Below are 22,775 nucleotides of genomic sequence, written 5' to 3'. Positions count from 1 at the left end.
CTGTCCCACTCATTAATTGAAATCCAGGTGCAAGTTCCTGCTCCACCTAAGGCATTATCCAGAATTAAAAGCTGCTCTGAGTTAGAGAAAGCAGAAAAAAGAACTTGAACTTGTCATATCCTAGGCCACCATCCTAACCACACACTTGACTGGCAGGTCTCTCCTTTTCAGCTGTAATTCTGTTTCACTGTAACAGTTGAAAATTTCTGCTTTTATTCCAGCACAAAGCACAAGTAGTTCACAAACTTCAAGAGCTATCATGAAACAGGATTATTGTCCTGTAAACCAGCTCTGTTCCAACACTTCACTCATCACTTAAATGAAACCATCTAACTCTTGCCTTTTGTCCACAGCGCTCTTACTTTCGAACTCTCCTCATGTACGGGTTCCACTTCCTTGTATGGTTTCTCTGTGTCAAAGGGATCAGGGACACGCAGTGCGGATTTAAACTTTTAACCAGAGAAGCTGCCTCGCGGACCTTCTCAACTCTTCATATAGAACGCTGGTAAATTCTTTCTTTTTTTGTTGTTTTTTTTCTAATTGAACATGGTTTTGAAAAAGTAATTTCAGTATTGCAGCTACTATGAAGCATGTGATGTCTGTATAAATCCTAGCTGCTCATTTTAACCAGTTATAGCACTACTTGGTTGGCAATTCAGATTTCTTGTTATGCCAAAATACCTTGGTATTTGCTAGGAATTCTATTTTATTATGATATACTTTAGGAAATGGTTGAGTACTCTTTCTGTTAGTGATAACAGGGGAAAGGGGGACGGATGGGCTTACTAAGTTTTAATTTTAAAAGAACATTCAACATAAACTGCAAGAAGGATTTTATGACTGCGTTGCTGAGATTTTGAGTGGCAACAATTGACTCCTTGACTCCTTGCAAGTCCATTTTACTTTGATATAGAAGGAGTTGTGTAATACTGAGAAGTAAGACATTTTGGTTTTGCCTTGTCAGAGCAACTAGTAATTGATTAAAGGAGCAAACAAAAAGAAAATTCCAAGAATTCTCTTCACCTCTAAAAGAAATCCCAAAGAAATCATGTCTGATAATGTAATGCATTCCTTATTTCTGAGAGTCTTCTCTCCTTTTACAGATAGGAGCCATGCAAGCAGAGTAAGAAATGGAGAGAAGCTCTTACTATGATAAGGAAAGTTAAGAGTTAATGATACCGTTCAAAAATTTTATCAGTCTATTTTTATGCATTATGACCTTCCAACTCAGTGCTGCTTAACCAAAACATTTTACCTAAAATCCATGTCTGATATTTGTAACCGTTGAAGGCTAAAATTGAAAGGAAATGCCTACTCTTAGCTTATTTTCTTGGTGGAATGTTTAATGAGAGAACTACTGATAGATCTCATTGATGTAAGACAGTAGAAAATGATGCATAGTCTTTGAATTACTTTAGAGCTCTCTTTAATTATGATTTAGCTAGAACAGCTCCCTTAGGAGAGTGATACAGTCATGATAACTGTTGTGGGACTGAGACACTTTTTCCACATAAATACCATAATTTCTGTAAACTTCCTGCACCACAATTATTGCTGAAAAGGATGGTGACAATCCCCAGGCTTAATTAAGTGTAATCAAATCTTTTCAAACTATTGTCTTCATCCAAGAAAATCTTTCATGGGCTACTGCTTGCTGACAGGGAACAGAATTACTGAACAATGTTCTCCTATGAAAATGTGTGTAATCCCACAGTCCCAGTCAATTTCAATACATGCAGTTTGAAGCTGAGCTTTGGCAGTGGTAGTTAAGCTATATTGCTCCTCCAGAATGGCGTTGCAAAGGTAGTGTTTGGGTGCACAAATCTGATGCAGAACACGGAGCTTCTGTTCAAACAAATCTGGAATTGTGAGCAGTAAGCATCTGCAAAATCTCTTTCCTGGCTGAGTAGTTTGCTTATTGTCCTAAATAAAGCTATAGCTGAACCAGAAACGTGATTTCTGCTGCTACCTCCAACACCAAACTTGGTCTATAAAGTTCTGTAAATTTCATATATAGGAATTTTCTAAATAGATGTCCAGAAGTGCACATCTCAAAATTATCCTATTTAACTTTACTCTCTAAATGAAGAGCTTCAAGAAGTACTGAAATAAATGAATGAGGAGAATCAGTTTAATCTGTAAAAATACAATCTTCCATCTTACTCTCTTGTAAATGAAAGATTTTAAATATAATTGTACTTATTGGGCAGATATATTATGTAAAGTGTTCAATTTTTTATAAAAAGAAAACAAGCTTTCTCCTGCTACTCAGATTCTTTAGCAACAAAGGAATGAAAGAGTAAAAATAACTGTGCTTTACATTGTCATCTGTACCCCATTATCCAGGAACAGAGGCAGTGAAAAAGGGATATTGCTAACTTATTTTGTAGCAATTATATTGCTGGTGTGGAACACACTGGATCTTCAGGTCTTGGTGTGTTAATTCAGTGTGCTTATATGTGCTGCTATAAAATTAGTCTTCTATTCTTGCTCTTTTCTTTACAGTACTCCATAAACTAATCCCCTAAGCATTTTCCTATTTGTGTGAAATTTACTGGTTAATGATGAAGAATCTTTGTTTTCTTATTCACGAAAAGAATAACTCAAATTCTTCCAATAAACAGCTCTTCAGATACTTCCAAGTCACAAATTTGCCAAAAACAACAATTGAGTTTTTTCATTTGGTTTAATTTTCTGCCAAAACAGTCAATACATTGTCTGCTTTTATTCTCGTCTGTCCTTCAGGTGGTCCCTGTACTTCCCTGCCTTTATTTTCACACTTACTGGCTAATTTCAGTGAAATCTGACAGAAGAGTAGAGATCTCAAGATGGAAAGCTTTGGCAAGTTTTGTGGCAACTGAAACCATAGTAGAGGAGAGAAACACAGACTATTGCTGAAGAAAAAACTACAGTAGGGACTCAAGTTGCTTACCATCAGCTTCGTGGGTAGCCATTCAGCATGTGTAATTGCATGCTAACATTTCAGTGCACAGAACAGAGTGCTGTCACTTTCCCGGTTAATGTTCATAAGATCTGGAAAGAAAACTGGGAGGTGGGCAGATATAAGCATATGAGGAAAGTGAGTATGTTAAAGGAAACGGTAGTCATAAGTGAAATGTCTGTGGTGGGATAATTGCAGTAGGAAATGATACAGGGACATCATCCCGTAGAACCATACGCTGGATTTCTTTGTATGTGGTAATGTAAGAATCTGGAATAGCCCAATAATGGAAGCTGCTTCTTTTAAGCAAAACTGGTCCCTGATACTTTTCAGTTGCATAGCACGTGTGTGAAAAGGAAAATAAAAACTAGTTAGACATTGTGCCATGGAGATTTTGTACATGTCATGAGAAAGAAGACGTAAGAGGAAGAAATAGTAGTTGGTATTATATGTCTGCTGACTTGGAACAACTAACTGGGTCACAGAACAACTTATTTATACTGTGACCATCAACAGGGGGTTGCAGAGAAACCGCTATCTAGATATTGGACAAAAGGGTCTGAAATCTGGGTTTATTACCATCTCTGCGTCACTGCACTGAGGCTATTTGACATCTGAAGAAATTATTTTATTCTTTTTGAATCTTAAAATCCCATTAGTGAAGTGCAGCTCTGTTAGGTATTTCAAGAAGAATTTAGTTCAGTGTGGTCAGTACTCAGATATTCTGGTTATAATGGAGGTGCGTGCTGGGGAATATTCAACAAACAAGCAACATTTAATAGGATAAAAGCCATCTGGGAGCCAGCACCCTCGTCACTGAGTCTGTTGAGGGCTCCCCCACTGCTGAACCAGAGCATGTGGTGAGCTGTTGAAGAGAATGAACATGATTCAGTTTCTGCAGAAGCCTCGTGTCTTGTCTGCTCATGTTTTGCCAGGCTCAAATTTTTTTGAGGTCCTACAGTATTAAGTGAATTCTTATGTGAGGACATAATAAATACTTAGACTGAACATTAATACATAACATATTTACTCATGATGTTAGTATAAAATTACTATAAAATCATCTGTCTAATAATTTCTGCCCTGAACTGTTCAGCCTAGTGCTCAGTTAGAATATAAATACGCACAAACAATGGACAGGATTTGCTTCATCGCATCTAGAGTGCATCCACTTGTCATCTAGCCTTCCTTCTTAGGCAATAAAAGAAGGAGCAAATTTAGGATATAATTAATTTCATCCTAATACAGGCCTCTAAAATATGCCAGATGAAGCACAGCTGACAAATACGTGTTTCCTGTCCTCGACTATGAAGGGCCTCTGGACAATTGGTACAGAAGGGGCTCTCTCTACTGTAGATGACTGAAGTTCAGCAGGGTGAATTCAACTCACAGTGTACAAGTATGTGAGAAAAAAACATAGGTTGCTGGTGCCTGAACTGCATCAAAGTGTAAACTATTCAGTAAATCATGAAAAGAGCGGGTTAGAAGAAAAACTACTGAAGCAATTCTGTATGAAAGGCGGCTCGCTTTCGAGGCTGTATAGGCAGCACCCGTTGTTTCTGTAGACAAAAAGCCCCAAGAATTCTTCCCTTCAGATAAAGAAATCTAATAGTGGCTTTGCACAGAAGAGAGCACCAGTGCTGAACTAGCGCTGGGCGGTAGGAGACTGCCCCGAAGCGCTGAATACCGTCAGTGCTTCTCCAAAAGGCAGAGTGATAGCTGTTCAGGAAATAACGCAGGTTTTATTTCCGTGTCTCACAGTAGGCTTATAACATCCCTCACTCACAGAGCAAGTATTAGGAGCACAGGCTCTTCCTTGGAAGCTGACCATGCTACACTCTGGTAATAGATATGTCAGTGTAAACAACATAGGTGTCCTGCTGCTAGGTTGGACAGGCTGAAAGATTTCTAAGTTTCTTACTTAAATAGAGACACCAGAAATAAACGCGTATGTTTTTTTCAGTGTTTTACCAGAACCACCAATAAAATGGACTGTTGTGTTTCCATATGCACCTTTCACATGAAAAAGAAGGGGACTACATCAAGACCTTCCTTTATATGATCTTATGTGCATCTTTTACAGTTTCAATATTAGTTTAATCAGAAGGAAATAACCCAGTATCAGCTGCATTGAATGAAAAACTGATTGCTTAGATCCTCACTTCTTTCTCCTTTCTTCATGCCCTTTCTATTCCGGTTGACATTGAATATCACCTCTTTAATGCTAAAAAACCACAGTTTTCTTCTTGCTGTGCTGAATTTGATTTATAGATGCTTATATTTAAGAAATCTTAAAAACAAACTGAAACATACAAGAAAAAACAGCGTTTTATCGTGATGGTGACAAAGATCATGTAACACTTTGAAGAGAAACCAAGATATTTCCTAGAATATTTTGTTAATCTAACCCTAAAGTTTAGAAAGCTTTTAAAAATTAATAGATACTGGAAACTGTTTATATATTTGATACTAAGAAATCACGCTTACATCCTAAACTAGGGGTTTTTTTGTGAGTGTTCTCATAGGCTTTTTTGTTTAACAGTCCTTTGGAGAGCTAGCTGTGTATATACAAACACAAACCAAGCGTTCTTGATATTTACTTTCTAAATAGCAAAATTTTTACATTAGTTTGAAATAAGAGCAACCTTTTGAACAGAGAGCATATACTTTGTGTTTTAGGTTCTGAATCTGATTATACCACTGATCTATTTTTCAGAAATGGATGGAGCACATTTTTTAAATTAAAATTAAAAAGGATATTTTATAAACATAATAGACACAGTTGGAATTACTCACTTTCAGACTCCAAAAGACGCTCTGGTTCTGCATCTACAGTCTTGACCTGAAAAATGTAACTGTTTATGTTACATTTTAGTGCACAGGAGGAAAACTGGAAAATTAAGCGGTTTCACTGGCAGAATTTTCCTATCCTAAATTTGGTCACTGGTTTCTTCTAACGACAAAAAAAAAAAATTCATACATTTTCTTCCAGCTAGAAGATGTCTTTCCTTACCTAGGAGAACTAGGCATAGAAGTGATTACTGTCCTACCTGGATTATTTATAAAATGAGGGGAGATTCAAAATATAATTCTAGTCCTGGTTTGATTGACAGACTTTTGTCAAGTGGCAGATTATAATGATATTACGCAACTCAGCAGATCACTGATTAGATCTAATTGTTGCTATTACTTTTGTCTATAAAAATTGCCTTGTGCACTGCACAAGCCATGCTGTTTCACTTTTAAAACTCGAAAGCTCAATATAAAAAATTGTTTGTTTCTCCAGTTTGTCAGTAATCTCTATATAAAAATTGCAGGGAAAAAAAAAAAAGCATTCATATTGCTACAGAGACTGTTTTTTTCCACTCCTTTAGCATTGTAGACCAACATGAGCAGTGGAATTAATTGTTTTTTCCTGGTTTTGTGCACAACAAGTAGAATTGTCTATGAATGTCTAATCAACGCAAAAATATTTTGTTGTTATAACTATGTCTGGTTTGTCTTGTAAAAAATCCTGCTCCTGGCAGACATATGTGGACTTGCAAAAGCCCTGATACAGCTAGAGCAGTACTGGCAGTCTAACCCTCTTGACATCCTATTTCATTTTTAGGCCCCTTTGGCCATTGAAAGTTTTCTCTGCCCATTAATAGTTTGCTGGAACAACGTATTTTGGGTATAGAAAAGTCCTAAATTCCAGTGGAAACAATGTAACTGAAGGCCTAATTTTGATATTTGAAACATTTAATACTGGACCAGCAAGAAGAGTCCTAGTGCAATTTTAAATTACAGAATAGTTTTGCAGGGTAGATAATTCACAAGCTCAAACATTTTAAGGGTTTGGTTTAGAAGGGTTGAATTCAATTAAACACCCACAAACTTGGTGTTCGACTGAATTTTAACCAGCATTGTCTTAAATTGTAACTTAACCAAAAGTACTCCTTAGCATAAACACAGCCATATGGAGAATTTTTTCTCTTCCTGTATTTTACACTTCGTGTTTGCGTTAACTAACACATAATGGAGCCACTATTGGAAATAGATGGGGGAGTTGTTCCCACCATGTATTTTGGGGTGTCTAACTTTGGGTACATAGATCAGAGTCTGAATTCTTTCAGGCTGGAGCCAAACTTAGGTATTCTGCACTGTGTTCCCCCTCCCCAGAGGCACCTACTTTGACCCTCTGCAGCAGGATCTGGTGAAGTACATAGTGTGAACGATTCCCTGCTATTTCTAGCAGTGATTCTGTCAGATGTTAACTAGTCACAAATAGCTTTGTGTCAAAGCACATGTAGTGCACTTACTAACTCATCCACTGGTGTTGCTTTGCTCTCCTCTAGGGTAGGCTCCAGCTAACATACCCACGCTTAAATCCTGACCCTGGAAGCTTCTGTATGGTTCTTCTGTGCCATCTGGATCTTGTGATCTGCAGTATGGGTGTAATACTCTCAGCATATTGAATACAGTGGGATCTATATTCACCAATTAACTATTCTAGTATGTGTATGAGGTGTACTGAAAGGTGATGGGGAACAGGGGAAGAAAAAAGGTATCCCATCAGTATACGAAGGAAGTCATACTCCTTTCAGCTTTGAATGTTTTTTTTTAATTTCAGGACATGTTCACTGTTACACAAATAACGACCATATATAACAATATTCGTGTTCAACCTGATTAATTTGTGTGCTTTTAATCTTTTACTTTGAGTGTTGTAGTTCACCAAACTATTTAATGTTGTTGTACTGTGATGTATATGCTGACATCCCAGTACTCAGTTGTCCATAGCAATTGTTGCAGTAATACTGTATGTAGTAATAGTTTTAGAGCAGCTCATATAGTATAATTCATCAGACAATTATTCTGTGTCTCTTAAGATTTTTAGTCAGTTAAGTAGTAAGTATTACAAAATTAGTCTTAATACACGACTCATAAACATTCAAAGGTGAATACATGGGGGTTTGGGCTTACAAATGTAAAATGTCAGCAAAGAAAATAAATAATACAACTTCAGTAGGTTAGACCATGGCATAATTAATGAAATAATATTCAACCCTCATTGAAAGAAAACAGTGAAATGGCAAGGCCGCTTGGAGCAGATTCAGTTTACTGAGGTAAAAAACAAAAAAAAACAAACCAAACAAAAACAAAACTTTTATTCCTGTAACTTTTTTTTGTGACAGTTAAAAGGCCTGTGTCCTACTCAAAACCAGATTTACAAAGTGGTTCTAAACTATCCATACACAATAACTGTAGCCTCTGTGGCTAACCTCTGTTTGTGCTGCCTTGGCACGCTTTGATGCTGTCCAGTGGTGTCAGTAGCTCTCCTGTAACTTACACGTAACAGCGTGAGTTCAGGTTGCTGCATGTTTGGTAGTGATTGCACCAGCCACCCCGTGGTCTGTACTTCAGTGGGAACCTTCGTCTATGTGTCATACCTAAGTGCGCATTTCAAAGTGGACTTCTGCTGTTGCATTGGTTAATAGTTTTGCAGAAATGCACTGCACTGCTTAGAAGGAGAGAGTACATTGAAGTAGAAGGAAATAACATCTTAACTTGACTAGCAACCTGCTAAAGTATGTCTTTTTGTCTGCTCTTGATCACCTGTCTGTCCCTTTCTACCCTTTCTCCAGTGTTAAATGGGATAACCAATGACTTGAACCCTAGCAACCCTCGAAGCATGAATAAATAATTTTATTTTTTATTGCATAAATTTTGTCCCATGTCAGAAGATTTTTTTTTTGTTCAATTTCAAAAGAAAATTGTCCAGGACTTAGCAATGAGAATTTAAGGAGATTCTAAACTTAAGAAGTTATCAAGAGAAAATGTGGACCAGTTTATTCAACTAATGTTGAATTATACTTGACTGCTTTGCAGCCACATTTTCAAGACCTGTGTAAGCTGGTTTGGAACATCTGTTACACTGACTTAAAACTGGAAGCCTTATCAACAGCATGGCTGAAACTTTTCCAGTCTTCAAGTCTTAGTTGCCTACGAAAAAACCTCTGTGTTTGATTATGTATTGAATCCAGTAGAAATCAGATGTGGATGGCCATTGACAGTTTTTTTCCAATACAGACTAGTGTTTTTTAAAAGCTTTTTATTGGGGAGGGAAGAGGAGGAAAGTCAGAGGGCTGTTTAACTTAAATTCCAGTTACTAGAACTCATTTAAGGAACAAGAACACCTCTACTAGTGTTTGAAGACTAGAGGGGGAAAAAAAAGACCCAGGAATAAATAAATCTCAGATATTTAACCAGAATCACCAGAATCTTCGTAATTGTGATGTGTATTCACCCTTGTCAATAGTAGCTACTGGTAGTTTCATATGCTGATTTCTACATGAATATTACAACCTGTAGCTGCCAAAACACTTTTCTGATATCAAAAGCCTCAGTGTCTCAGATCCAGAAGTCCCACTTGAGCATGCAGTTGAAAGAGTAAAACATACAAACCATTCCCTATGCATAAAACTGAGAAGATTAAAATGTATTTTGGACAAACTGGTCAAGGAGGGGCAGCTGATTTAGAGTAGGATCACTTCCCCAATTCATTTTGCTGCACAACCTGCAAACAATTGTGCCAGCAAAAAAAAAAGACAGGGGTTTTGTGTTGTACATTAATGGTCACTGGGTAAAGTACAACTGTTGTCCAGGTTCTGTTACGCACAGTAACATAAATCATTTCTCACTTCTGTGCTGCTGCCTTTACTCTCGACTTAGAAAGTACGAGGAGAGACCATCAGATCAGCGTAAAGCCACAGCAGGTAGTTGTCCCCTTTGATGAAACTACTGGAAATGTAGATGGACACTGCACGTTTGACTGCTTGGTCTTTAGAAATGTTTAAATCATGATTGCGGCAGAATGAAAAGTGAGCAGTGGTCTGAACAAAGCGTGACCTATACCTTCAAAACCAGGACACAGTGAAGTACAGTTGTCTGTACATTGGCTGTGTTCTGAGCTGTTCGATCAGGAAAATTAATTTCCCTTTCATGTGCATCTGACCTGCAGAGCATTGGTATCAACTTCATAACTGAACACCAACCTCCTTAAATCAGGTTAGGGATTTAATTAACAGTGCCACCATCTCTCTTCTGGAAATAAGTGTGACTGTTATTTGCTATTTCCTGTTCTTCTTCAGGGCGTTTGATGTGGAACTTCTTTATATAGCTCAGCGCTTGAGAATACCTATAGCAGAAGTTGCTGTCAACTGGACTGAAATTGAAGGTAGGGAAATTGTTCGTATTCTTGTAAGATTCCTTACATGTCAATCCAGAATAAAATATCTGAGGGTCTTCCCATATTTTACCTAGTTTTGAGAACACACAGCCTTCTTTCCATATAAGTTTTGAAGTTCGTGTCCTTGCCAGTCTTCTGCCATGGCACGGTGCAGGAAGGGTAGGTGAAGAGGTAGCAATGGAGAGAAGCTCTGCATTCCCACTGGAGACAGAAGTAGGTAGTTACACTGCTAGGACACAGCACTGCTTTGGCATGTCCTCTAGCTGTGATGTCTTAATGAAAACATTGTAATCATAAAACACCGTGCAGGAAGTCTGGACATCATTGTTTATTGATTCAACACCGTTTCACAGCCCACCTATTAAGGTCTCCTCTAGGGCACCCTCTCTTCTTAAGGTGTGATGTTCTTTCAGACCTGTAGGGAGGTCTCTATTATTGGGTTACTGGAAAGTATAGCTCTATACGTATTTCTTCATAGTACAGCCAGCTTAAAAGATACTGTTTGCTTCTGCTTACTTCCTCCCTCCCATCAAATGCAGTTCCTTCTTTTTTACCTTTTCATGTTTTTTTCTTTTTTTAATCTGAATCTCTTTTCCTCAACACAACCCCCGAACAACAGGAAATATAGTGAACTGCAATGGTGATGAAGGGTGCAAATTGAGAATGTTCTAAGCCAGCTTTACTAGAAAATAAATGTTTTTCTTTCAGTTCAGTTCCGCATGTATATTGCACCTAACCGAAATGTTAGCAGAGATGGAAGAGGGCTTCGTTTCATAGTATGGGTTCTTTATCTTGCCTTAAAATTGGCACATTCATATTACTGCTGTAAGACAGTGTGGTGATCCTCTTCTCCAAAGATGCTGAGAAATCATTTGCATTGTTATTGGCGTTCAGGTTCCTACTTACTTAGACAAAGCCTTGTTGCATAGGAGAACATGCATTTTTTGTTATACCTGGAATTACTGTGCTGCTTGCAAACTAGAATCTCCCACCTATGGTATAATGTAATTCCTACAAAGCAACAACTTTCACAGTATAAATCTTTATTAACGTTAAGGTATAGGTTGTGGGGCTGAATGTGCTGAGAATGCAAAGGTTCATGACTACTTAAATGTGTGTCTTGCCAATGCTCATTTTTTCTAACAGCATCCTTCTGATTTTCCTCTTCACTGATCACAGGTTCTAAATTAGTTCCCTTTTGGAGCTGGCTGCAGATGGGCAGGGATCTTCTTTTTATACGACTGCGATATATGACTGGTGCCTGGCAGCTTGAAACAAGAAAATGTAATTAGGTTATTTACATTTTCCAAATATATTATTATACTTAATGGAACATGAGAACAGCTTCAATCAAGTGAAGTGGTGATGAAAGCTGAGGTAACTCTTCATTGCTCCTGTTGTATGTTTCATTTTTGCAGCATGTATGTGTTTTATAAGATTGTCAGCAGGGAATTTGTACAATGTTTTGAAAAGAGAAAGCATTTCCGGAAAGATTTTCTTATCTGGTAATCAGGTTTTTATTTTATTAAATAGTAGCTCTAACATTCACTCAAATAAATATATCTGCTTTTGTCTCATCATACATTTGGAATTTCCTTACACATATTAAAAAGAGGCACTCTATTCTACATTGTGCAATACTGTTGTAAATGACCACAACCGTTTGCTTCTGTAATATCTGGAAATATATGGCCACATTGCAACTTAGAATTATCAGTCATGGTTCATACTGGTGCATATTCAATGTTATGGGAAACATTAGTAGATTTTACTGAGTTATAACAGCAATATTCATAAGGCTGTTCTAAGAAATTTCAGTAATCTCTTGACATTCCAGATGTTTTTGTCTGAAGCTGAAATTGTTTGAGATCAAACTGCATGTCGTCTCCAGACTATAGAAGGTCCAAGAGAAAGCACATTTAATTTTTAAATGTTGTACTTTATGTTTTGTTCATATGTACTAATTAATACTGCATGCTCAAGGCTAGGTGTCCTTGGCATCTACAAATCTGTAGTGAAAAAAGTACGGAAAGCTAATTCAGAGAATACAAAAATGAGACCAAAGTACACTGGGGGCCTGTGCATTAGCAATGCCAATCTGATGTTGTCAAACTTCAGATGAGATCAGAGAGGGAGGGAGGGGCCTGGAGTCTTTCTTAGTAATGTCATACTCTGTTAACAGTACACAAGTTCCTGTAATGTTTTCAAAACAGTTGTGGATTGCCAACAAACTACGCCAATCTGTCTTTCGGAATCATGTACAAATTTGAACAGACTTAAAGAATGAATGGTATATGGCTGTATTTTCACATATGATTTCACTGGTGATTTTTCTTACTCCTTCTGCGATATAAGTTGGGGTTTGTTCCTGTTAGGGTTACCTCAGTTTTCTATACATTGAAGTGTTGAAATAAATTCTCAAAAAGTATCTTCAGTTTGATTTCACAGGCTTTATTCTCTTGCCTAGTTCATGTACATCTCTATTGATTCTGCAGTCAATCACATGACTCCTCCTTGCCATTGCTAAAATAAAATATCAGCTTCTCAGTTTCTATAAAGTGAATTTCCCCGATCAAACCTGGACAATTATAGATCTGCCTATAATTAAAGTTGCCAACCAGTTCTCAAAAGCAAATTCCTAAAATTTTCCTCATGTCTTACCTTAAAATTGAGCTTATTTGAAATTTTAACCAAAATAATTCACCTTTTTCAAATTATGAGGCTTAGGTCACGCAATATTTTCTGCTTGATAAGTAAACATCTGATGACATCTGCTTTAAAAAAATTCTGCTTTGAATTGGATGCCAGAGATTTGAAGCAGCATGCTAAATTTATTTTTTTTAATTGTGCATTTTCTATAGAGTCTTTTCAAAACTCTGCAGATAAACTCTTCAGTAACTCTCTCCTTATTGAGCAGTCTCCTTTAGCAACTGTGTGTATGTCAGTCCAACAAAATACTTGATATCTTCCATCTCAAAGATGCAGAAGTAAAACTAGATTTACCATCTCTGAGCTTTGTGGGGTTGAATGCTAGAACTTGGTGGCAGGGAATTCTCTTATGCTTTCAGTGGATTTGAGCCATGGTTAAAGGTCCCTGCACACCTTCATAGTCCAGAGTCTGAGGTTGATTAGACATGGCACTGGTCACATCCATGTGCCTACATCTCCCTTTTAGCTGCCTTTCAAAGCAGGCTTGCTGCATCTGAATGGTCTGCTGGAGATAGTCCTTGACCTGCACTGACTGCCACACTGTGCCCGAAAATATTTTGAGAGCAGGGATAGACAGCTGTGGGATACCTGGCACAGTGTAGTTTACTTGTGTAGGTGTAGCCTAACACATTCTGTTGCGTTGGAGAGAAAAGCTGAACTGGGATGGAAAAAAAAAAAAAAAAAAGGAGTAAACTGGGACAGAATGAGAATGGGGAGAAGCAGAAAAGGAGACTGCTCCAGGGCTGAGATTGAAAGCCAGAGAGTGAAGTGGAAGATGGGAAGTACTGAGACTGCATGAGGAATGGGGGTGGAACAGCAATGGACTCAGTAAAGAGACTGAAACAAGGCAATGGGGAAGGAGACAGATCAGTTAAGGATGGAAAAAAGGAGACGTTGCTGCTGGGAGAAGGGGAAGCCGGAGGGCCTTACTAAGCCAAGTCCTCCACAAGAATAGGGTTAGAACAGAAATTGTCTAAAACAGGTTGGGACTGTTTTAGACGCAGAGTGATATTCAGTCTGGGCTGGAACCCAGGATCCCTTTTCAGTGTTTCGCAGCCGTTATTTAACCTCTACAGAATCCTTTGGCAAATCATATCTCATCTTCTTCCTGTGCCGGTTCATAATGAGAGTAACTGGCTGCGGGTATCAGTTATTCTTCCAGCTCTGGTCACTGAAATCTGCAGTAGATCTACAGGCTCCAGTGCTGAACTGCATGAAGGAGCAATGAAATCTTTCAGATAGATATGGGAGATGATACAAACCATGTGTCAGTGAAAGTTAACTTTTCAGAGTTAGAAAGCCAGGTATGAAGAACATAAGAAACAAAAGTAGCCTTTCTGACTCATTCTCACATTGTGTGTATATGCTGTGAGAGGCCATACTTGCTTATTAAGGACTACTTTTCCTAAAAGACATACTTCTAGTGCACGAGACTTAAGGAATTGGGAAGTTGTATGGCAAAGGCAACTGGACTGATTTGCCTTCTGTTTAGAACATGGAAGTTTGGATAGAGTATAGATGAGACAAAGGATAAAGAGAAGCGGTATATTCTCCTTTATCGGATAAAGTTAAAATAAGGCAGACATCTGGTGCTTTTGCCTCTTGCCCAAATCATCAACACATTCAAAGAGGGGGTTAGAGGTAAAGATTCAGTTCCCCTATTGTTCAAGCCCACATCTTTCCGACCTCAAGTCTGGAACAGTTACCTGCACTTGTTGAATGAACTCCTTCAAACTTTCTCTGAAGCAGAAGCAGCAGAGGAGACTTACCTGAGCTGATCAGGATGGTTGGCTTTGCCTTCTGTTACTCATGTGGTGATCAGAAGTTTTCTGGGTAGCATAATCAACTCCTATGTGCATACTATAAAATACAGGACACACAGGCTGTCACAGGAGACCAGAACTCCACCAGGCACGTGCTCTAACAGAAGTTGAGACTTGTGCTTGGTTTTAGGTTTTTGCTAACAGTCAGTTATCAGCATTCCTGTAAACGTGTGCTGAGCAGGTACATGTAAACATCACACTCTTGAAGCAAAGGTGCACCTGTTCTGTGGATCCCAACAAGAAGCAAATAAAAGATTAGCAAAATGTGGCTTTTCACTGTCAAAACTAAAGTGCGTAAGAGCCTGTCCCTAGTGAAATTTAGTACACCTGAGAAATTTCAAAAGATTTTAAAGTCCATGGTTTTTACATGTCTTCAGGTCAGGCCGCAGCAGAGTGAGGTTTCTGAACACTGACAAATTTTAGTTTTGGGTCAGAGGTCCCAGTTTTGTCTTAAGCCCTCTATCAACATGTAGGTCAACATTAACTCAATCCAAATATTTAGTGAATACAGAGAAAAAGGAAGCACAATAACAAGTATGCACCGAAAGCTAGTAAGAAAATGTGAAGGATGATCAGATATTTTGAAAAGCAGCTATGCAATGGCTATGAATTATTTAAATAAGAGATGACCACATGGCAGAGACCTCAAATGACAGTATTAATTACATAAGCAGCAGTTTCTGACACCAAAATATTTTACACTAATCTAAGAGTTTTATAGAAATGTCAGAGGCAGAGTGATGAGAAACATAACTCATTTAGAATTGCCAGAAATCAGATCCTTTAAAAGAACACATCTAACAGAAATCAGAGATGCCCTGTTTTTGTATGAAATACATATCCTAAGTCATTCACATTCTGATCTTCCCCAACCTATTACCTTAAAAGGAAGAGTTAGCTGGTTTTGTTAAATCCATAAATTTGTAGATACTTACTCAGTTTCGTTTATTTCCAAGTTTATTTAATTTATTACCATTATTTTCCTGTGTAGCTATCTGAACAAATAGGAAGTTTGTAATCACGTATCTTGATTTTCCCATTAAGATCACGTCATGTGACAGAGGTTTTGGACCAGAGCCAATATGTGACTTCAGAAGTTAAGCATCAGGTTCCCAGGTGCCTACATTTAAGGTTATTGGAATCCAGAATCCTGAATGAGGCACCTTTTACCTGCATGAAATACTACATGTCCTAGGCCAACCTGCTGGCTTGAGTCAAAGTTGTCTAATATCAGCCTGTTCAGCATGTGGGGAGATCCCTTGTCTGCTCATTGCACAGCCCAGAACCCTTTTCCTTGGGTAGGAAGGAGTAGAAGCCTTTCAGAAAACAGGTCTGAGCTTTCCCTTACTAGTCTACCAATTCATATCTAAGAAACGGGAGACCAAGAGTAGATTCTCACACTGGAGGGAGATCAAACCCATATGTTCCACGGGTTGTTCTCTTTGTGTTGTATTTAAGCTGTTCCACTGTGCACTGATGTGCATAAAGACCAATAGTGAAACGTAACTTCACCTCATTTGCCATGGAACTTACCCAAGGGTGAGGAAGACTTGGGTTCCAGCCCTTCTCTTTAGGGTATTTACTGTCTGCTTATTTCCAGTTCATACTTAGGATAACAGGTGATAGATTTCTTGAGAGCACTGCCCTCCGTGCTCCTTCTGGCCTGACACAGCTGTTGCACCACGATCCCAGAATCAGTGGAAGATTCTCCTAGGTACCATTTCAGAAGCAACTGTGCTGGTTTAGTTGCAGAAAGCCATAAAGAGGAGTGTTTCTGCTCCTTCTGTCCCTGTTCTGGGGCTGCTTGGAGTCTCCCTCAAGCCAGTTCAGCTAACTAGAATGGCAGGATGCCATCTTCCATTTGTTTGGTTTTTTTTTTTTCCTTTCTTTTCTTCTGAGGTAATTTTCTGCTATTTCAATGATTTAAAATGACTCGCTGAGTGGCCCAACAGGCACAGGGTGCAGCAGCAGCAGGAGGACTTCCCCTTTTGACAGCTGTGAACTCACCACAAGCTTAAAGAATGACTTGTCACCTGGAGGCTAGGACACTTTTCTAAGGTAGGGAATGTGAATTTGAATTCCTCCTTTCTTAGGCCTAGACAAGATCCGAGGTCTTGTTGCCCTCTCAAAATGAGACCTTTAGTTACAGAGCTCCAGCAAGAAAGTCCTGGCTCCATCCCTTGATGTATTCCAGAGCCCCCCACTTGATTTTATGGAGCGCCACAACGTGGAATGGGAGGCTTGGGTGGAACACTTCCCAGATGTTGCTACTAGGAGAAAGGCTGATTGATTCACCTTTGAAGCAGTCCTGTTTAATTGCAGAGGCTGTATAGAGAACCAAGTTGCTCTGAGCATGTGTAGACAACTTCCCTGATCACAAAGGCTGTCATTCAAACCAGTGCTCTGTCTAACTTGTCCTCACTCTTCTCTTACAGACTTGCAATGATAAAAAAGGTCTCGCTTGTATTTCAGTGGAATCTTAACCTTTACTGTTTCCTCCTACCCTTGCATTTGCAGGTGTAACCCGTGGAGATGCAAGTCTTCTAGATTGCTCACTGTCCTGCATGATCCAGCCCTCTAAATACACATCAAAACAAAGTAATCTCACAGGCTTTGAAAAGGAAATAAAAACAAATAGAGAAGATCTACACGGCAATCCTGCAATGCTTACCAACACCAATGCCTGCATAGTTAGTGCTTTCAAAAATACAGATTTAAATTTAAAAAAAAAAAAAATTTATATCTCTCCATAAAAAACTTCTTTTTCTGCAACACTTTACTAACACTTCATAAGAGACTTTTTCAATAGGCTACGTAACATTAGAGTTCTCTTTGAAAAACACTGGCAAAAAAACAAGCTACTGAAAAAGGTTCAGTAGTTTACACAAGTTTTCTTCACTGTTACCATTTCTTATCACAAGCTGAAGCAATAGCAATGCAAAATCCCCTGATACACACTTAGCTTTTATACTTACAAGCCATTTTTCACATATGAATTAGAAAAAAACAGTGAAGATTCTCTCTTTCTACCCTCAGGTGTGTCCTGCCGATGAGCAGTGTGTTTTCTGTGACAACTCTAGGAGTTAAGTTAGTATTCCTAACTGTTTTCAGTGACACTGCAGCATTATCCCAAAGCAGGGTAACTCTTCAATGAGTAATAACACAGCTTTCATCAGTCTCAATCTATACAAAAGTACTCGGAGATCACTACTATGAAGTAGCAGCAGCCAGACACAGACGACAGCTCCAGTTCATTCTGCAGAATTGTGTTCAGTAACACATCAGTTTACAAGTCTCAGAGCCTCTGTGCAGACCCTTCCACCACCACCAATGCAGAAGAGTCCAGGGTAGTTTTTCACCATGGGAAATGAAATTGTATTATTATATGTAAGCACAGCAACATCTCCCAGCCATTGAATAGTCTCAGCCAGTATTTAACTTGAATCCTCTGCTAACATTGAAGGCTCTGGAGACCTATCCATAATTATTTATGTACCTATTGTACAAGTGTTCCTTGAGTTCACAGTCAAATGCTGACTGCAAACTAAAAATAGTCGAAATGAAGAGACAGGCAAAGACAGAAGGCTGCAATGAAGTTTCTGTATCTCAGTGTTTATTACTTAAAATAACATCTAACCTTATTTATGATCCATGTATGTTTCTTAGGGATGCAGTGGCATGTCTGTTATAGCTCAAGGGGCATGAATTAAAGTAGTGTTCCAGTACTGTTGAAGGCTGCACCCTGCCAGCTGAACCGTAAGTTATCTACCTCTTTGAGACAGGGATTCAGAGGTTAAGAATTGGATGCTACTATGTCGTGCCTATTGTGTTAGCCAACAGCACATAAGGGAGTCTCGAGCTCACTAGCCCAAGGGGTCATCTAGGCTCAGGGGAGAAACTACAGACAAACCTTTGTTTCTTACTGGAAAAAGAGATGATATTTTTATATGACCACGCTTAAGTAATAGTTGTGAGATCATAGCTGAGAGGGGTGTGCTAGAATATGATTTCATTTAATAGATCCATCAGAAAAGAGCTAACTAGCCTCCATTTTCCTGGGTGTTTTTTAATTCATTTATACCATTCATCAATCTGTTCAACTGCCCTAACTGCATAATTAGATATTTTCATGATGTAAAAAAAAAAAAAAAAAAAACCAAACTCAAAACTTTTCCAGTCCTGCTTTCTGGGCACAGTCTTCCAAATACCAGTACACTTTTGCAGGTAACAGTGAATCAGTCTGCAAGCTGTCTGTCTATCTGCCAGATTCTTGTACTACAGACATACACACACAGAGCCTTAATATGTGCACATCAGTGCAAAGGGTATATCTTTTTTTGCTAAAGCAATGTTCTCCTTGTCTCACTTGCTGCAGGAGGTGGTGAATCCTTGCTGATTGTGGAAGCCACTGGTAATAGCACTCCACACCTGACAAAGGCAGGATACCCATCAGCGTCCAGGTCAGCAGTAGCTCTCCAAGGCACTGTAAATGCATGACTGCACTTACTAGAAATAATCTGATTTGTTTGAGGTAGACAGGCCCAGGGGCAGTGCTTCCAACTTCTCTTGAGGAAAGCCGTGCTAGCAGGGGGTACTCTTCAGACTTCCTGCAGCTCCCAGGTGTTGCATTAAGGCCTCCTAATTCTCGTACCTTTTCTAAGGACACTGTCTACCATCAGTGAGTGGCGTTCAGTCATAATCCCTCTAACAGGCTGTGGGTGGTTAACCTTTGTCTACCTTTACCACACTTCCCAACACTCCCATGAAAGCAGCAAATTATATACATAACTTATACTCACAGTCTCTTTCTGCATGTATACTTAATATTTAAGGAACAGCTGCAGACCAGATAAACATCCTCCCAAAATGGCTTAGCCACAGGTGATCACTCTTACCTACATGACCTTAACTCCCTCTCAGGTCCATGCCTTTGCATCAGTCAGGCTCTACCTTCCTGGAGTCTTCATGTTCTGCTATCAAGATCCCTTTCCTCCTTTGAACTTTCAGCAATTTATTGTTTTAGCAGAATGAACTTCAGTATCTACACTGAATTCAAGCCTTTATCACTGGCATGATCTATACAATATACTTTAAGAATGAGGTGACATTAACTCTGGAATTCCCATCTGTTTTTTGCCATGTTCTAATGTTTCATCTGGGGTTATTCTGAAGCTGTATAAAGATCCTGTTACAAAACAAAGGGAAATATTGAGTGTCAGCTTTTGGACTGGAGATCAGAAGAGCTGTTTGAACCACAGGATGATGAAGAATCATTGAGTTCTGCAAACAGTTTTGGCAAATTCACTTTGCATGGTCTCTGGAAAGCAGCCTTCCACATGTGGGACAAATCTGTATCTTCCTATCTTTGTAGAGTTGAGAAAGGCTTAGCTAATTATGTCAAGAACAGGCTTCATCCTGTAGCCACATTACAACCCCAGTTGCACAGGCTGCCATAAACTACCTCTCTGCGTACTCTCAATCATCTGCTGTCAAACTAGGAACTAGGTCAAAACCACAAGGAATTTCTAACTCTTTCTGGCTGACTAGGTCTGATGCCATTTAAGGTCTCAGCAACAGAACTGATGATAACTTTTGTATCCTGTTGCCAAAAAAAACAAAAAACCAAAACCATATCCATGGCCATCTTCCAGTCTTTAAGCCAAGTCATAAGTTTTGGAAATGGTAATCAACTGTGTCAGCTCTTCCTTTGGTAGTTTTACAAGTCTGGCTAGACTCTGCCTGGTAGAAGGTTTTGTGATAATGAAAGCTTAAGCACAGATGAGGTTACAACAACCTTTACTGTACTTTTTAATTGAATGATAAAATTCTGGTGTCACAAAAATGTTTTTTCACATTATGTTTAATTTTACTATTCTTGACAATTGATTTTCTCAATGAAGTGCTTTCATAAGAACAGGAACAGAAGGAAAATAAACAGTTTTCTGCTGGAGTAATGCAAAAGGACTACAAGAAAGACCAATTATTCTCGTAAAGGAGACAGCAAGTAATTTCATTCCAGTATCTGCTAGAAAGCTAGAAAAAAAAAAGAATGGATGCCTGCTCTGCTGGGTTTCTGTGGCATGGTTTTCGGTAGTGGGGGAGGGGACTACAGCAGTGGCCCCTGTGAGAAGCTTCTTGAAAACTCGCCCGGCTCCAAGTCAGACCCGGCCCTGGCCAGGGCTAAGCCCATCAGCTGCGCCTCTGCGATAACATATTTAATAAGAGAACTGGGACAGGTTTGGGACTAGTGAGGAGGAGTTGGGAGAAGGATAAACACCCAGGTCAGCAGAAGGAAGGAGAAGGACGTGAGGGAGGTGTGCCAGAGCAGAGATGCCTGTATCCTGTGGGGAGATGGCAGGGCTGCCCACTCTGCCACCCGTGGAGGTCCGTGGTGGAGTAAGGGACGACCTGAAGCCTGAGGAGAAAGCCGCTCCAGGGCAGGCGTCTGCGCTTAAAGTAGGCCGGGACTCTGAGGGGAGAAGCAGCCCCCACTGTTGTGGTTCAGCAATGGGAGGACTGGAACACGCCAGGGGGACCCACGCTGGAGCAGCCTGGGACAGCTGTGGCCCGTGGGGAGGACTCACACCAGAGAAGGTTCGTGGGGGACTGTTTGAAGTGAGAGGGGAGCCATGAGGAACAGGAGAAGAATGTGCGGCGTTCAGTCCACCTCCCGAGAAGGAAGGAGAGGGGAGCTGGCTGTGACCCCCATCCCCTGCCCCTGCGCTGCTGGGGGAGGAGGGGGAGAGATGGGGAGCAGAGCTGATCCCGGGGAGAAGGGAGGGGAAGGTATTTTTTGGATGTAGTGGCCCTTCTCACTGTCCCTACCTTGTCTGTTAAGTTTTGTCTTTGTTAGCATTTGAATTAAAGTGATGTTTTCTTTTTTCTTCCCCTAAAGAGTCTGTCTTTTGCCTGTGACCATAATGGGTGAGCTACTCCTCCCAGTCCTTTAATGGTCATATTCTCCACCCCATCTCTGATGGGGAAAGAGGAGTGGGCAGCTGCATGGTGCTCAGTTGCCTTCCTGGCCTAAACCACAACAACTGCACAAGAACATAGTAGATTTAAGCAATTTCTGTCCTAAGCCTCACGCTAACCAAGGAAGAGCTGACTTTATATCCTGGATGTTGCCTTCTCCAGACAATAGAAGAGGCTCATGGTAAAATCCCAAATAGAGGGTCACTGCTCAGGGACCCTATAAATTAATTATACCTGAACAATCATTCAAAGGCGGGAGAATGTGGTCGCATCTTACACTGAGAAGACTGGAAAGAAAAACCAGTGCAAGGCCCACTCCATTCCTGGAAACCATGGATGCTCTGCCTCCAATACTGAAACAGTTTTGGAAAAAGTAGCGAGGGAAAGTAGCAAGATCTTGTTCTGTGTACCCTCCCCCACCATGAAGGAATTTCAGGAGTGGCTTGAACAGACCTGCATGTTTAAGAGAATCTAATTTTACATGTCCTGATTTCTCTGGGTTGTAAAATAATAAAGCATTCTTTCTATTCCTGGCTACTTCTGATTTACCCAAGATTATACAGTACATCATTCTGGCCCTAATCTGGAAGATGGGCATGATAATTTATTTACCCTCAAAAAACCTCTACTGAATTTTCCAGTGGTAGGGCAAGAGATTTTAATATATTAGAATAGAAACTCCTTGCTGTGAACAGCAAACATTCACAGGGAGGTATGAAGTGATTTTGTTGATTAGTTAGGACCCCAATTACCCTGCCTGCAGGCTGCACTAAAAATCCTGAGGTTTTAGCTCATTTCCTCCTAAGATGTTTCTATTAATGTAAGCATTATGCATATAGCTCTCTAGGTGTGCAGTCAACACCAAGCAATTACATTCCCTGCTTTAAAGAACTTTTATTATGCACTTTGGGGAGAATACCATCTTTGCTACTAAGTGCAAAACTAATGAATAATATAGTTGCACAAGTTTGAGCAATGTGCAAGAGCTTTTATTTTTCCATCAGGCAAGATGTTTGGGGAAAACATTTGCAGAGTGGTCATTCATAAAGCCACTACTGCACTCAATCAGATATTTAAGAATTAGGAAAAGTCATCA

General features: G+C 39.5%; 1 protein-coding gene across 3 annotated transcripts in view; it reads left to right on the top strand.

Moving 5' to 3' along the window:
• ALG5 (ALG5 dolichyl-phosphate beta-glucosyltransferase) overlaps nucleotides 1-18,460 on the top strand; it is a 28,751-nt gene extending 10,291 nt beyond the window's left edge. Inside the window, exons 8-11 of one of the 3 annotated variants that reach the window (XR_006165309.1) lie at nucleotides 354-505; nucleotides 10,075-10,160; nucleotides 11,352-11,549; nucleotides 17,222-18,460. Coding sequence is in view for 2 of the 3 variants with exons in the window: in XM_042792507.1 (XP_042648441.1) it covers nucleotides 354-505; nucleotides 10,075-10,160; nucleotides 11,352-11,464 (351 nt within the window). In the remaining variant the exon portion in view is untranslated. Of the gene's footprint in view, nucleotides 1-353; nucleotides 506-10,074; nucleotides 10,161-11,351; nucleotides 12,601-17,221 lie in introns of those variants that run through there. The other 2 variants (XM_042792507.1, XM_042792508.1) reach the window with 2 other exon arrangements.
• Nucleotides 18,461-22,775: the final 4,315 nt, after the last annotated feature.

This window comes from Tyto alba, unplaced genomic scaffold (genome assembly GCF_018691265.1).
Source record: "Tyto alba isolate M040663 unplaced genomic scaffold, T.alba_DEE_v4.0 Super-Scaffold_2, whole genome shotgun sequence".
Classification (NCBI taxonomy): domain Eukaryota; kingdom Metazoa; phylum Chordata; class Aves; order Strigiformes; family Tytonidae; genus Tyto; species Tyto alba.
Note: the sequence above shows the minus strand (reverse complement) of the source record. Positions and strands in the feature narration are given on the sequence as shown.